At 36.3% G+C, this 15316-nt stretch overlaps 1 protein-coding gene and 1 long non-coding RNA gene across 6 annotated transcripts; one reads left to right on the top strand and one right to left on the bottom strand.

Moving 5' to 3' along the window:
* The first annotated feature begins 1756 nt into the window (after positions 1-1756).
* On the top strand, positions 1757-5375 carry LOC116195517. Of its 5 annotated transcripts, none has more exons than XR_004154674.1 (4): positions 1757-2385; positions 2603-4098; positions 4428-4495; positions 5094-5375. It is a non-coding gene; the product is annotated as an uncharacterized LOC116195517 (long non-coding RNA). The 5 variants fall into 5 exon arrangements; XR_004154675.1 differs by having other exon boundaries at positions 1757-3060; positions 3975-4098; XR_004154673.1 differs by having other exon boundaries at positions 1757-3081; positions 3975-4098.
* Positions 5376-5653: 278 nt separating this feature from the next.
* LOC116195514 (proline transporter 2-like) lies at positions 5654-9039 on the bottom strand. Its single transcript, XM_031524760.1, has 7 exons — positions 8717-9039; positions 7957-8181; positions 7750-7844; positions 7436-7625; positions 6782-6906; positions 6381-6596; positions 5654-6245 (listed from the first exon to the last, which is right to left on the bottom strand). The coding sequence occupies exons 1-7, from the start codon at positions 8862-8864 to the stop codon at positions 5868-5870; spliced, it is 1377 nt and encodes a 458-aa protein (XP_031380620.1). The 5' UTR covers positions 8865-9039; the 3' UTR covers positions 5654-5867.
* Positions 9040-15316: the final 6277 nt, after the last annotated feature.

Raw genomic sequence — 15316 nt, 5'->3', positions numbered from 1 at the left:
TTATCTCTCATATATCTCTTAAGATCTCTGATATTATCTCTTGAATATTCTACTGATATATATTTTATGAGATATTTCCTATCTCCATCCCTATGTATGGCAATTATATTCACTTGTTGTATGCAGTCATATATATATCTAATACAGATTACGACATCTTGATAGAAATTTCCTACAATCTTTACAAATACCCATCCATGTATGCCTAAACCCTAAATTCAGTTCTTTACTTTTCAAGTACACACTTTTATTTAAGCATCAGAGATGGAAATCAAGATTTTTTCCCGTTCTTCTCCTTGTGACTTGCACGAGATTAAGGACGGATTTTTTCGGACCCCAACAATACAAAAATTTGAAGTTAATGTACAAAAATTTGATAAATTTTAGGGTTAATTTAAAAGATATCTTTACTCTCTTTTTTTGCTAAATATAACAAAAAATGATAATCGTTAGAAATTAAAGCACGTATTTTCAAAATTATTTTGTCTATAGCCAATTATGTATTTTCCGTTACATTTTCTCTTTTCCGTTAATATTTTTCCATTAATTTTTTATTATTTTTCTTTAATTTCTCTGAAAAATAAAAAATGAAATGATTTTTGAAAAAATTAAAATGACAAAAAAAAGTACATAAATATTAGAGGAAGAAAGTAGAGGCTGGTGGGTGCACCATGTTGAGGATGACACAACTTAACTTAGTTGGTGGTGGTCGGCTTTGGACCGACATCACGAAATTTCATCCATCCTCTGCCTCTTAGAATAAGTTACCAAATCTCGATGTTGTAATGGGAGGACCTTCCACCACCGTCCCTAGGAGCATGTCCAATGCCTTGGCAAACGTGGCACTTGCATTGCCTCGACATTCTCCTCATTAAAGGAGGCACTGGGTAGAGGCATAGTGCCTTTGCGTAGGCATCGAGCCCTCCCGGTGCCCAACCAATCGCAATAGGCCGAGTGGCATCCCGCCCCACGCATTCTGGCTTTTGTTGTCTTTTATTTGCTTTTTAAAAAAAAGGCGAAAGAGTCACTGTTTTAGTGACTCTTTTGCCCATGTGAGGCTTGTTGCCCGCCAACCCACCGATTTCTTTATTAAAAAAAAAAAAAAATTGTAGGCCCCCAGCGGGTGTCCATCATTGGAGAGTGGGAGTGCCTCTTCGGGTGATGTAGTGTCTTTGTGGAGCCGTGTGGGTCCTAAATGGGTGCCTCCATTGTAGACGCTCTAACTCCTTTCGAACATTTTCGTTTACTTTTATTTTTTTCTTTTCAATTTTCTTAATTTTATGTTTTCAAAAATTAATTTTCATTTCATAAAAATTTTTTAAATTATTTTAACAGAAAATTTAGCGGAAGTTAAAAGTGGTATAAACAAGACAATCTTAGGAACACATACTTTTTCGATGGATAGGAGCACGTACTTTTTATTTTCTGGTTACAAGGAAGATCCGTGTGTCTAATACAATGAAATATAAATTCTAATAGCTAATAGGAACACTTACTTTAATTTCTAACTACTTTTGTTTTTTTACTATATTTAGGAAAGAAAATAAAGTCTGTATATATATATATATATATATATATTAATTAACCTGAATTTTAATAGTAATAAAGGAGAAATTTCATATTTTTTTAATATATTTATACCTATAATAGAAAATGTGGACCTCCTTGAAGTGTTTTCCCACGTAGGGACACCAATTTAAGTGTTTTCGCATGTGTAGACACCAATTATGCCAGTTCGCTTTTTTATCCTTCCTTGTATTAACGCCAGCCTACACCTGTACCGTTTCCACTTTCCCGCCAATCCGAAAACCTCCAGCATCTCCTCTGACCATAAAACCACCAGTCCTCCTTCCTCTTTCCTAGTATTGGTAGTTTCTCCCCGCCTTAATCACAGACACGCTTCCATCCGATACTTCCAGAATGTAGCTTGTACCTCTACCCCTTTGTTGCTTCCATTTGCCCGCGCTTCATGCCAACTCCCGCCCCCCTGCCGAGAGAGCTCGCTCTCCTGCAACTGCCAACCTTCCTGTCCGGCCACTCCGGATGCGGACATTGCTGCTGATATCCATTGCCCGGGGCTTTTACATACACTACAACAGCTTTGTGGCTTTTCACTCTCTCCCACTTCATGCCAGATCTCCTTGCTCCCCTCATGCTCTTGGTGTTCCCTTTTGTTTTCTTCTTCTTCTGCATTTTTATCCCCACTCTTGCACCTCCAAACTACTCGAGGAAACGTCAGTATGATTCTGTTCATTTTCAGCGGTTCCTTTTTTCCACGAACTTCTGACTTATGTTGATTCTCCATTTGCAATCTCAACCGTTTCCCTACCTTCCGCCAAAGGATCTACTCATAGCGTGTTAAGATGTTAGGGAATGCTCTCGCAGGTAAGCTACTTATTCCATGGTTCTTTTTTTATTTTTTATTTTTATTTTTTGGGTCAAGATTGAAGGGTATCACGCGTACAGTTGGAAAGAGGAGGTGAAGGCTTGCAATCGGAGAATCATTTATCAGTTTTAATTATTTCTGATTCTATTATTCACTTCCTCAAGAGGACGACGACTTACGGTAGGCAGCAATTGTTTCACGAAATTTTCATAATAGGACCAACGAACAGATGGGCGGCGTGCATCAAAGGAGGTTGGTTTGGTAATCTCCACATCTTGATATAATGTTCGCCAACTATCCCTACAGGAAGGATCATTTCATGTATGACCATTTTCAGGTTTTAGCACTCCAATGGAAGAAATATTGATGTTAAAATTTATTACTTTCTTTCGGTGATATTGTCTTAATTGACAGTGTTCACTTTCCTGATGTTGTATCTCAGTAGATATTAGGGCATAATATAAACTGATATCTTCCCTCTCATTTGTCTAATCATATATTGAGCAAAACATCATCACTTGCTGCAACTTACCCGCGTTCTTCAAAACAATGCCAACAATGCGGACCTTTGGTGCAATTCAAACCTTGCCAGTGGATCTTCTCCTTCCGCTCCAATAGCCTAACCCTTGAATTGTCGCTCTGCCCCAGTCGTTCGTGCCTCTTGTCCGACATTGGTGGGATAGAGCCCAGTTCACGTACTGCTTTGTTCATACTAGAGTTTGCTTGAAGTTTATTATTCATGAATGCACGTTTTCGAGTTCAACGATCTATATTCTGGTGATTATGTCTCTCTTTTATTTTATGCCCTCATTTTGCTTTTCTTTCCTTTGGATAATGACTATTTTTGCCATCATATACATTTTGTCGGTTGATGCCCGTCATTACTATCCATTAGAGTTTGCTATGTGATTTTATCATTTGTGTAGTTCAAGAGTTTTCCGTCATCATGCATGCCAAGTGCTGGCTAAAATTCTCGTATTGTTCCTCCTATATGAAGCTACAAAAATGCCTTGGACGTCGAACCTATCGTACGATGCAATTTTATCTTCGCTTGCCAAGTTACATTTCTTTTTTCAATTTGTCCTGAAATTACTGCTATTCACCCACCCCATCACCCAACTTGGAGAATTAACGTTCCTATTCACCGCACTTTCCTATTCACCCCACTAAGAATCCTGCACCTCTTGGTCCAAATATGCGTCCTCCCTGCTTCCTAATATTGACTCTTGTCCCAGTAATAGTCTGAAATCTTTCCCACTTCATTTTCAATCTTTTGCTCATGGTTGCTTATGAGAAATCATCGTAAAAGTATATACTCAATGTTTATAAAAAAAAAAAAGAGCATATATGAGCTCTGAAAGACAAATCCGTATAGATGTTGGCTTTTAATTTATATGTTCAATATAAAAGGAACTGTTAATATGTGACTGTATACATACAAATGCAGACAGACGACTTATCAATTTTGTTTGCTGACTGAAAATATGTTATCCCCGTTGGTTGATACTTTTATCTTTATTAGGTATGATTTTCAAGTGGGTTATGTACTGAGGATATATAGTCAGTAATGGCGCTCCTCATGTATCAGATGATGGATCATCTAGGAGAAGCACTGGATATTAATAGTTTCTTGTGGGGATGTGGGCAAACAACCACTCGGTACTCTCTGAGGGACCTGACATGGGAATGAAGGTTGCTTTCTAGCTCTAAGAGTAAGCAACATGTGAGACAATTGTGCTTGAGTACCTATTTTGAAGTTTCTTATAAAAGTAAATGCTCATGGAGAGTGATATTACCTCTGAAATTGAATTGCTGCTACCTGAACAATAATTGCATAAGCGGAGGAATTCCCTCACAACTGGCCAATATGACCAACTTGGATATTTTGATTTTCTTTTCCAGAACCCTTTGTCCATATATTAACATGTATATTTATATACATTGACCTTTCTAGAATATATATATATATATATATATATATATTCTGTTTTTAAACACAAATCACAGTGAAGTTTGATGCTGATTGTTTTATCTGTATCAGGTACTATCGTACAACCAAAATGTAGCAATACCTGCCGGACTTGCTCATATTCCAAAATTGACATTCCCGTGAGTCTCTTTCTTCATGTCCACTTGCCCTCAGGGGTTGATCTTGTTAAACATATGGATGAGATGCATTTGAACTGCATTCTGGTTCATAAATTTGTTGTAAATATCTAGATCCCATATGCTGCACCTCAGGTATTTGGGTTCATGATCAGATTTCTTGAAGGGTCCCCGATGCTTTCTACAAGCATCCGTTTATATGAAAGAAATGTGGGTCCTTTTTCTGTAATTATGGCTAGGATGTAGGTGTCAGTATCTCTTTACCTTCCTCAACTCGTGATATTCAACTTATAATTTGCTGACCTATGTTAATGGGCACATATCGAGGGGAATTCATTCAAACTAGGGATGAAATGAAACTTATAGGTTTCCCAGTGCTCTAACTTTCTGTCTCAGAAAGCCTATTTTAGTTAAAGAGTCCAGAATACTTTATGTGGTTTCAGATCATGCTATGGGGTAACTAAGGTCAATTGCTCCTTCAAACATTCCGACTTTTCTCTCTTCCCTCTTCCTTTCTTTCTTCAGTTCCTCTTCTTATTTTGACTTCATTATTGCATCTGAATTTAATTGTGTACTCATACGTCTGCATATTACACATCAGGTATTTGAAATAATCAGGAAACTTCGAGTACAACAATCGGTGGAATGCCTGTGAGGGAACTGGTATAAATACTCTAAAGGAGTCTTTTAACAATTTCTTGCTTTCTTTTATCTTTGAAGCCTCTTATGCAGTAACTGGTTCTGAGATCCATGTAACTTATGTTGAAATAAGGATATGGATGCACAGTGTATCGCCCGAGCTGCTGAGTAAAGCAGAAGATTCAATTCAAACATGTAAATTATTTATAGTGCCATGTTAATAAATGCTTTGCAATTCTCTCTCTGATTGTCCTCTTGACCTCCTTTTTGGCCATGTTAAAGAAATAAGCTTTTTTGCCATCCTCAAAAACATAAGCAAATCAGACAGTTCAAAATAACTTGGAGATAAAGTCTTCGTCCTATCACCGCATTTAATACTTTATATAGTGCAAACATAAAGGGTTGGTCGACCTATTTTGATCTTTGCAGTCGGTAATTAATATTCATACAATCAGATGATACACGTGCAACTCACGTGCTCTTTTACTAGTATATATACATTTGTACTAAATCAGGAGAAAGTATGCGAAAAGTTTCTGAGGCTTGTTTCATGGTGAGGAGTTCCGGTAAATCAATTTGTCATCGACCCGGATCTGCCTAGTTACCCACAGTGAAATTGACAATAATTGGATAAAATGCACCCGTCTTGAGACTTGGAGAAAAGACACAGAACTCCAGTTGTTAAAAAACTAAAAGAAAAGAAAAAAAAGTTAAAAAGAAAAGAAAAGAAGCATAATCACAGATCTGCGAAGACATTGTAATCCTTGGAGTGCACAGCAATGAGCCTGAGCGCGGCGATAGCTGCAGCAATGGACATAAGCCCGAAGAAGCAGACGTTGAGCCAATGCCATGACTTCTGTAAAGAGTTAAGCTTGTTATTCTTGGCCATGAGGTACATGTGGTTCGCAAGTATGAAGGTGAGGGGGATCGTGCTAATTGCCCCTGTGAGGCTCTGAATATCCCCGAGGAAGGGCAGGAGGGCCGCCATGAGGGTGTTGATCGTGAGGTATCCGCCCCTGAAGAGGATCCTGAATGAGAGGTTCTTCGGCTTCAAAGCACTCCCTTTGATCCCGTACCTTGTGTCCATGTACTCATACATTGGGCTAGCAAATATCTGATGAGGCACAACACAGAGAGAGAGAGATATCGAAGAGTTAGTCTTTCTTCAGAAAATTACGCTCATAGATATTGCACCATGCTTCGGAAAACCCATGAAGTCAGGGGATTCATCGAGGGGAACTGGGCGTACATGTAAGGAGATAATAGTTTGCAGGAAGGCCGTGACATTTGCAAGGGTCTTGACCCAGTCGGGTCCGCTCACGCTACTGAGGAGATAGGTTGAGGTCGAAGACCCGTAAGCCCAATAGCCGGCGAATATAACTGCGTACATCGGTACAGCCCCGATCGTGAATTGGAAGTAGAGAGCCTTCATCGTGTTCTTCACAACAGGTTGCCTTATCGTTGCCTGTAACCAGACATACAGAAGTTTCAGTGATTGTCAGAAATTGCACAAATGTTGGTCAATTTAGTCTGTTCAGGAATGGAAAAATGAGGTCACAGCAGAAAAACCGAATGCAGCCTAAAGATCAATAATTTAACTCGAGAGTAGCTGAGGAAACTCATGGAATTTTAATCAATCTTAAGGAATACCTGTATCTCAGGGAGCATTCCGGAATTGTATACAAATACGAGATTTGCGCAGGCACCTATTGTCGAAAAGATTTTGCCGGTCCTTGTTCCCGGGATACTATAGTCTCTTGGGGGATCATTGATTCCTTTAGAACAAGAATAGAATCCATAATTAGCACTAATTGTCTTTCAAACTGATTCCTTTCCATCAAACAAATTAAAATCTATGACCACTGAGGGGCATGAAATGGAGTATACTTAGTTCAAACAGCAAATTCTGTCTCGAAGCAAAAGGCATTTAGTGTGATTTTATTTCAACTTACAATTAAGTGCTAATATTTTAGGTGCTTAAGGAAATGATAAGTACTTTTTAATTAGATTGATCTTGTTTGGGGGTCACCATCCTCTCTCTCTCTCTCTCTCTCTCTCTAGCCTTATTCTCAATGGGACCATTCTCAAAACATTAGGGGTGCCCACTGCAAATATAACAAGTTAGGTGCTTAATTATTAATGAAGTCCCCACTTATTTTAACGGTTAAGTACTTTATTTTTACTCAAGTCTATTAAGTCCAGTATTTTTTTATTATATTAAACAAACAAGTCGAATCTAATTAAGTGCGGTAAATTTAATTTTCATCACGTAATTTGTATAATCATATGCATACTAAGACTCACCATCTTTTAAGGTGAGAGTAAAAGTTATAACAAGATAGACCAAAGTCAATAATGCCGAGATTCCGAGCCAAATCCTCAGGGCCGACAAATGAGGTACGCCAATCGCAAACATCGCACAGACAAATCCAGTGATTGCTATGAAGTAAGGGAGCTTCATGGTGTCGTCATCCCGAAAAAGAACATAGACTGCCTGTACATAGACATGTTCACGTGTTCGAGGACAAGAATAGAGCTAGAAGCTATCCTTAGAGAAAATTCAAATGTTCATTTTCTGGTTATACCGAGAATTTAAATTAAGGACTTGACTTATTAACCTTCAGAGCAGAACCGCCCAAAATAATGAAGCCCGCATTGATCATGAAAAGATTTACGTACTGCAACCCCCATGTCAGACAATAAGCTCTCCTGCCTGCAGCAAACCGAGAAAAACATAAAAAAAAAAACAAAAAAAATCAATCAGCGTGGGCATGCAAAATTAAAATGATCGAGGACCATGATGGTAGTACGAAAAACTCGTGTACCGTATATGTATCCTGCGAGATCCCTGTATCTGATGTGCCTCTTTCCGCCATGCAAGTGAAGTTTCGCAAGGAGCATGTTCGCGTAGAGCGATATGGCTGCTGCAGCAAGCAGTCCGACAACACCCGGAGCCCACCCAAGGGGGACCATGATCGTCCCGGAATATCCGAGGACGAAAGCGCTGTTTAGTCCAGTGGTGAGGACGAAACCCGCTTGGAGCCACGAGTCTGCAAGAAAAATGAACCTTCCATTATGTTTGAACACCACAGGATCAATCAGGTACCCGAAAGACCAGTTAATGAAGAAGCGAGTTTGGAGTCTGTTTCACAGGCAAATAATCATCATCCCACAATTATCCGTCGGGGTTCTATGAACCTATGAACCTGGAAAGGGAAAAATGTTTTTCCATCTCGGATATGGACAGGGAATATATTTCCTACAGTCGATGAGACAGTCAAACCGGTAAATTTGCTGGGAAAACATATAAAAACAAACATAAACAGGGAAAGCACAAATATGCTCTTCGAAAAATACATGTGCATGTGTCACAGTACTTTTATCCTGCAAAATAAAAGTGATTATCATCCGTGAAAAACGTGCAAAGGCCTGAAAAGAGAAGAACATCCAGAAAACAATTTTCATCCAAACCGGGGAAACGAAAACCGACTCCAAATCCGTGTAAGAATGGAGTAATCATAAACGGAAACCAAAAGGGTCTATCAGAAAATGGAAAATTCAGTCAGACAGTATCGAGGAACATGCCACTGCTAATCTGATGAGCTGTTTCAGGGACTTGGACGTCCAGCGGCTCCTCGACGTCCAGCGTCTCCTCGACGGGGAGCTGCTCCTCGATGTGGATCCTCCCACTGTGGATCCTTCCACTGTGGCCAGTCAGCTCGTGGCTCTCCATTGTGAAGACCTGCTTCTCCCTGCTCAGCTTCTAAGTCGAGTAATCCGATAAGGGGCTCTGCTGCTGCTGCGTGATCCGGTTCGTGTCCCTCACCGACTATAAAGTATACTGCCAGCCTTCCTCCTTATATATACCCGCATGGCAGACCCTACTTACTCGTCCTACTTACTCGTCACCCTCCTTTGCCCTGTCCCCAGCGAATTTTCAAAAGAAAAAAAAAAGACTATATATAACTGAATAAAGAAATTAAATTTACCCAAAAAAAAAAGAATTTGACTGGGGGTAGCCCTTTTGACGCCTCTCTCTTTATACACTGAAATTGGAAAAATCTCTCTAAGGGCCTAAGCTTGATTCAGTTCTCACTCTGCGGAGGAGGAAATGAATATAGGATGAGCTTTGTTCGCAGAACCTTATAGTAAAATCTTTAATATATTTCAACAATTTAGAATTGTACAATCGCGCATCGATGTCAATATCGGATGAGCTTGCTTTGCAGAACTTTATCCATCTTCCGTCTTGGTCTTCTCCACATGTGACTGTCGCTCTATTGGTTCCGTTTTATAAAGATATTTCCTTGAAAAGGAGTTAAATTTTGCATACCAGTCAACTAATAAAAACCTACATAATTTGAGTTTTAAAATCGAATCGATATGATACAATAAACAACAACTTATTTGTAATTTCATATAAAAAATTTAAAATTAAAGTATTATGAAATATTGTAATTTTATACTAGGACTTATCCATTAGTTACTTAAGTGAGAAATGTACAAAACTGTGTATATAGTTAAATTATTTACTGCATAGACGTCGGTTTCAATAGTCATATTCGTTACGGTTGCGCTACAAAGCAAGCTTTTACTTTAGTTCTCAGTCCGCCGAGGTGGAAACGAGGTCCACCAATCATTGCAATAAAAGAAAAGTTTATGTATCAAAAGAGGGCATAGCAAAGTTGCACACGTCCTCGCCTATTCACATAGATGTTACATGTTCGATATTTAGTGGGACTATTCATACTCATTTATTAATTATTTTTTCTAGTGAGAGCTTCTCATTCGTGTGATGAAGAGTTTTCACATATACATTTTGGAAAAACCTTAACTCGTGATTATCTATCTTTTCGAGTTCCCGCTATTACTATTTACATCAAATTTTGTGAGAATTTTCAACCAACTCAAATATAAATTTATATCTAAATTTAATTATAATCTCACTTCTTTCTCTTTATCCCTTGATTAATCTCCCGCATTAACCATAGTGTTTCAAAAAAAAATTTGGGGGTAGCGTCCGCTTGGTGATTTCCTTTTTTGTTTCTTTTTTATTTTTTCCCTTGCATTCGCTAGGTTTTCCAAGATGCAGCAAAATGACTTCTTCCTCGAGCTCGTACCTCCGTGGTAAACTACTGGAAAAAAGTAGGAGCTCCATCATTTGCTAATCAACAGTTACCACGTTAAGCATTACAAATCCTCCAAAAATAACTATCCGTTCTCCATATAATTAACGATCACTATGTAATTCATGAAAAATAAGTCACGTGTAACGATCCCAATGTATTTTGTAAAATTGAATTTATAAAAAATAGGCCACATGTACTATGCTCAACGGCAGCTCTATTCGACATTGAAATCTCCCGCAAAGCGTGGGCTAACATACTAGTTTTCTTTTATTTTCCTCTTGTCTCTCACGCTCTCATTCTCGCTCTCTTCGACCTTGGTGAATACTCCTCTTCTTCTTTTTTTTAGTTATTATTGAGAGTATCCAAATTTCACTCAATTAATTTTCAGATTCCGTGCATCCTCTACGACACAGGGAATGAATAAACATGGCATTAAATTGTGCAGGTAGTCTCAAAGATACCCGAATCTAAGATGGAATGAATACTTATGCTCTTTCTTGCTATGAGGTCAGCCTCTTGAGATTAAATGCTCCTCTGTTATGATAACCATGCATGAGTAGGATGTAGCTTAAATGCTTGAAAGTTGGGAGGAGGGAGGATGGGACCCAAAAAATTATTAGGTGGGATGGATCCCTTTTGGTCCCTCCGCGTTGTAACTTGTAAGACGTGGTCCCCCCCCCCCACAAAGAAAAGGAAAATTCCAATACGGAGGCGGTCGTCGACTGATAATTTGCTCGAGAGTCCTTTCACGGTGAACCCGCCTCTACAACATGCAGGGGCTAAAGTAAATGCATCGGACTTATGGTCGGCTATATTAATCAGATTGATCAGATCTGATTAAGCTCGGTGTACAAGTCGATATCGAAAGAAAATAACGTTTTATTTCCCCTTTTTTTTTCCCTCATGCTAAGTGTATAAGTGCATCAAAATGAAATTGTAGAGAATCACGATCAATGAAATATGCGTGTGTGTATATATGCGGAATCGGAAAAATTGGGATTAGTGGGAATGGATCCGAGCGAGAGTTTCGTGTCTATTAATGCATGACACGAGTACCACTCAATATATATATATATAAAGAATATATGAATGAAAAGTCGTGTTTGAATTGTCAATTTTATTCATAACAATTATTCTGATGTCCCAGTAGGGAAAAAATAGAATTCAGTATAGCATTGCTTATGCAATCTCAACCTAGAACTAAGAAATCATGATCTTCGTATTGAGTAATACATACATAAACCACACAATATATTACAAAGTTAACCTTTTAGTTTGGAGATAACTGTAATCACTTATAGTCCGGTAAATTTTTTTTTTCCGAGGGCCATATAATCTAGTGAAGATTTTTTTTGGTTACAAATGAGGCTCAAATCCTAGTACAATGAAAAAAAATTCTAAGGCTGCGTTTGGATTGAGAGTTTGATTTTAAAATCATGATTTTGATTTTAACTCTACCTACTACACAACAAAAACACACGTTTTCCAAGTCAAATTTATAATATCATCTCATTTGTCATTTTTCACAATCAAAATCAAAGTTACTTAACTCTGAAACCAAACGCACTCTAAATAACTAATAAAGGGATACGAGTAGTCTCACTAGGTATTGAACCTGCGACCTCTAAGTCATCAGACGAAAGCGTGCGCTATTACGCTATATTCTCTTTCAATAACTAATGAAGATTTTACACTTCATACATTTATCTTTCTTTAATTTCTAATTGAAAGTGAAATTTCCCTTTCTTTCCCAACAAATTTAGGAAATAAATCAAATAAGGTTAGCCTAATGGTCTGAGGGTGCGGCCAGAATCAAATTTGAGTAACCATGAAATTGTGGTAGAGAATACTCTAAATTGGACTTGCATGATATTCACGTGGCTCATAGGAATAGTGAAACAAAATTACGATAATACCTCGTTATTTAAAAAAAAAACTGTAAAGGTATTAAAACCGAAAACATTTCTTCCCAACCAACGTTTCGGGGGCTGTTGGTTCAATTTAAATTGAGGATTTTACGTTAAAAAAAGCCAAATTTTGTCTTGTATTTTACGGCATTTAATTGTAAAGTTAATCATTGTAATCACTTTCTCGAATTGAAATTTTACAGTTATGATTGATAAAGACTTGACATCCCAAATACATAGACTTTTCATATTATAATAAAATTATGGTACTAGAACTCACATAACTTTTCTATAAAAATATATCATATTTTATAATATCGCACGCATTTTCTGTAATTTAACATATTTATTAAATATAACAATTTCTCATTTCAGATAACAATTTAGTAAAATAATTTTATATTTACGTTTTCCTTACAATCTCCATATTCTTTATAACGTAACAATACTCAAACCAAATCCCTCTTTTATGGTTGAGGGAACATGGCAACGCGTTACCGAGACGTAATTGTTTGCATGGATTGCATAACTGGATAATCCTTAAAAGTTAAAATAATTTCTTTCTTTTTGGATAAATAATGATTTTCTTGGGAACCGTAAAATCGTGCAAATTGCCTGCCAAATAATAATGGCGGATTAGTTAAACAAGGAATAAAATTAATAAGCACATGGGTGATCAGTCAAATAATTCATTTAGTGGGCAAGCATGTATGGCGGATCAGTCAAATGTTTGTCAAGTTAATATAATAATTGCCAGTAAAGCAAAGGTTAACACAATAAATTTGTATTAATTCATATTTTATTTTAAAATGCATTAAGTTTAATCTTTATACTATACAAACCTAGTATGGTAAATTTATCCCAAAAAAAAAACTTTTATGATCGAAGAATATTTATCAAGAGTTCTTAAGGAGTGATGTAATATATTCAAATCTTAAAAATTCAAAATTGTTTGATTTACTTTATGAAAGAATGATTATCTTAGAGCCTATAAAATTTTCAACTTTAGTATTAGCTTCTGCTTCATTATAACTTAAATTCCAAATATTAAGTTTCATAAAGTTGAATACTTATAGATAAAATAACTCAATTACAGTTTCATGAGAGTATCACTTAATTAAGCTTTTATAAGGTTAACTATAATTTACAAAATTTATTAAATAAAGTCTAAATTTATATTAATAATTTTTTATTTTCTTAACATTAGTAATATTTTTTTTACTAATTAATGACAATAAGTGACTGAAATATGATTTGATACTTCTCTAAAAATATTCTTTATATTCATATATTGTTATTAATTATAACTATTATAATTTGAGTTTTACATAGTATATTAACATATAAATGAGTATGTTAATTACTATTTTACCCCGATATATCATGGGAGAGTCAACTTTATATATCTATATAACAAAAAAAATATAAAAAAAAAAGCAAATTACTAGGGCATAAATTAATTTAGAAAGCAAGATACACATAAATTTATAATTTGGATCCTAGAGAGTTAGCGGGGCCTAGCAAATTAACCGATTAATTTACTATTTTTAACCACAAGACAAACCCCATTTGGTTTATACAAGATTTTATTTTTCGCATTTCTATAAGGCAAGACTATGCATTTGTTTACTATCTTGATATTTTATTCTTTGAATTGCACTCACAATTTACGTTATTTATTATGTCCATCTGGTAATATATGTTGTTTTTAACATACTCTATCGTAGTTATATCTATGTGTATGTCATATGTGTTAGATTATTCACATTTGATCGAATAGAAATTGACAAAAAGTTATCATGTAACACACGGATATGAACTAGTTCTAATAAACTTTGTGTAACATCAGATATAAATTGAAGCATGAGATTACGCCATCGATTATAGAAGATATATATATATATAACATGAATAATTTTTGGACTTTGTGAAATTATTAAGTTTCCTAACTAATATATAACATAAACAATTTTGATGAGTTCCCCGAGAAAACTAGTAGCAAGAGCTTTGTTGCATTGCTAAGTTTCCTAACTAATGGTCTTACCCCTGTTAGATGGAGAAAGTCGGGAGGAGAGCATCCAAAAAGAAAATAATTTATATCTCTAATCTTTTTAATCTAATCGAGGATTTTTTTTTCATTTGATGTAAAAATGATTTTTATTTTAAACCTCAATTGAGTAAGCATACTTTGATTTAAGTAGAATAATATGGAGATATAATTCTAAATCTTCCCTCGAGATCCCTTCATTCAAACAAAGCTTTAATATATAGATTGAGTAGTCCGTAGTAGAACCCCAAGGCGTTCGGCCTAATGGTTAATATGCATCCAAGTTTGCATCGAGACTCGGATTCGAATTCCCTTGATGCCACCGGAGCGCCTTTGACGTAATTAGTCAAGCAAAGCACGGACACCCCGGGTTAGCAAAAAAAAAAAATAGTAGCTCGTAGTAGCGACCAACCACTCTCACAATAAAAATGGTGGAAAAGGCCAAAGGCCCGTAAACACCACCTCTCAAACGTGAAAGAAAATGTGTAGCACGTGATGATGATCATGCACCCCTCTTGAATTTCCATAATACAATATAAAGATATAAGACAGTCATGGTAAATCTAATTTACCTCGATCATGTATATCACCTTGGTTTAGAGTCACGGTAATGACTAATTAGTGAAAAATCTAAGCACTTATTAGCGGATTCTTTTTCACAAAATTTGTTTTACATAGAGATACATTTGGATGTCCCGCGTTTATGGGACTATTATACCATAACATCTCCCAAAAAAATCAGATAGATTGTCAAAAATAAGATGAATAATAAAGTAAAATCATTGACCTATAAAAAAAAAAGAAAAGTAAAATCATTGAGAAACTAAACACTCTATGGACTTTTTCTTTCCAATTTCGGCTTTGTTATAAAAAAAATTTATTCATGCACTGGCAATGCCCATGCTTTTTCCGTCCCATTTCGACATATTTGACGACAGGGGAAATATTTTCCCCAAACCATAGTTAAAAGGCTAAATATGCCAAAAGAATAATTGAAGATTCTATCACGGTTGACTGAAAAAATAACCATTATAATTGTTTTTAATCTTTGGTCGAATTAGGTAAGAACCAAGCTATACACGTGTTTACTTAAAGATTCACC

Source organism: Punica granatum, chromosome 2 (assembly GCF_007655135.1).
Source record: "Punica granatum isolate Tunisia-2019 chromosome 2, ASM765513v2, whole genome shotgun sequence".
NCBI lineage: Eukaryota > Viridiplantae > Streptophyta > Magnoliopsida > Myrtales > Lythraceae > Punica > Punica granatum.
The sequence above is the reverse complement of the archived record's forward strand: the minus strand, read 5'-3'. Positions and strand labels throughout refer to the sequence as shown.